A 1534-nucleotide genomic window follows, 5' to 3' on the forward strand; every position below is an offset into this window, starting at 1 on the left:
TCATGGAGGTGGAGATGTTTCTTTTGAGCTTCTCTGGCTGACTGTATTTTCCTCTTTATCTGTCAATAGATCTCGGAGATGTCCCCTCTTGAGTAGTGCTGCAACTTCCAACCGTAGGGCGATGAAATCTACGGTGTTATGACCATGGTCACCGTGGAATTCGCACCACTTAGTCGTGTCCCTCCTCGCTTTGGGATTGAGCTTGTTCGGCCACTTGACGGTATGTCCCATCCCTTTCATGATTGCCACGACTTGGGTTGGTTCGACGTTAAGGTTGTAATCTGGAACTTTGTATTGGCTCGATCTGGATGGTCTATTGTCAGTTCTAATTAGCGGGCGGTCATATGGTTTTTTAACTTTGTTCAGATTACATGGAAGGGGTTGGTAACGGGGTTCAATCGATTTGGACTCTGACCTTCTATCATTCCACCTTTGGTGACGGTCGTCGTACCTGGCATGCCTCATCCGATTCATTTCATCTTCCTCCCACCTTATTTGAATCACAGATCTAGCTAAGGCATCTTCCATCGTGATGTAGCCGAGCTTTGTCAGGTCTTTGTATAGTTTTCCATCCAGGAAGAGACCCTTTCTAAAGGCGTCTATTGCCGTCTCTGGGTTACAGGAGGGGATGGAGATTTTTTCATTGTTGAATCTGCTGACATATTCTCTCAACAGCTCCCTCCTCTTCTGATAGACTCTGTACAGGTCGGCTGATAGTTTCTCGAGTTTCTTGCTATTGGAAAATTGTTCAACGAAGGTGTCAGTGAGTTGGGCAAATGAGTTAATTGAATAGTTTGGGAGGTTAGTGTACCACTGAAGAGTTGGGCCAAAGAGGCTTGAACCGAAACTCTTACGCATGCAGGCTTCCCTCAATGCTTGGGGTATCAAGACTGCAAACATCTGCTGCTTGTAGGAGGCTATATGGTTATCTGGGTCGGTTGTGTCGTCGTAGGGCTTCATGTTGGGGATGGTGAATTTGTGTGGTATCTCGGCTAGTGCGATTACTTCTACAAAGGGTGAATCGGCATAGCAGTGAGGTTGGCTCTTTTTTGTTGGGATTGGCATTCCGGGTATGCTCCTCATCACTGCCTAAATGTCAGCCAGTCTCTTGGCCAATATCTGCTCCATGAGAGAGGCGAATACCACTAGGTCGTCCTGGTTGAGTCGGTTGGCTACGTGATTCGCACTCGATGCATTTTGGTGGGTCAATCCACGTGGTGTAGCTTGACGGATCACCTAGTTGTGTGCTGCTTGGTAGCTTGGATCCCTATTCATTCCCTCCGGTTGGGTGACTCCCATCATGACCGATCGGGTGTTTCGCCCCATATGGATTGTAAGGGGGGTTATTTAGGATTCGCTCAGTCTGATAGGATGGATGAACTCGAGCGGGATGGTTTGAAGGAGTGGGGGACCACTCGACCCACAAGGATGAGCCGAGCCAAGTGGGGTTTGGGTAGGGATGATTGACTGAAGGTGAGACGGGATGACGAGGATGGATGGTTCTTGTTGTAGTGGGCTTTCTGTCACTTGGACG

The 1534-nt window shown here is 48.4% G+C and overlaps 1 protein-coding gene across 1 annotated transcript; it reads right to left on the reverse strand.

Moving 5' to 3' along the window:
• LOC116106985 lies at window positions 1–1065 on the reverse strand. The gene has a single exon (XM_031393292.1). The coding sequence runs from the start codon at window positions 1063–1065 to the stop codon at window positions 1–3; it is 1065 nt and encodes a 354-aa protein (XP_031249152.1).
• Window positions 1066–1534: the final 469 nt, after the last annotated feature.

Source organism: Pistacia vera, unplaced genomic scaffold (genome assembly GCF_008641045.1).
Source record: "Pistacia vera cultivar Batoury unplaced genomic scaffold, PisVer_v2 Contig525, whole genome shotgun sequence".
NCBI classification, from domain to species: Eukaryota; Viridiplantae; Streptophyta; class Magnoliopsida; order Sapindales; family Anacardiaceae; genus Pistacia; species Pistacia vera.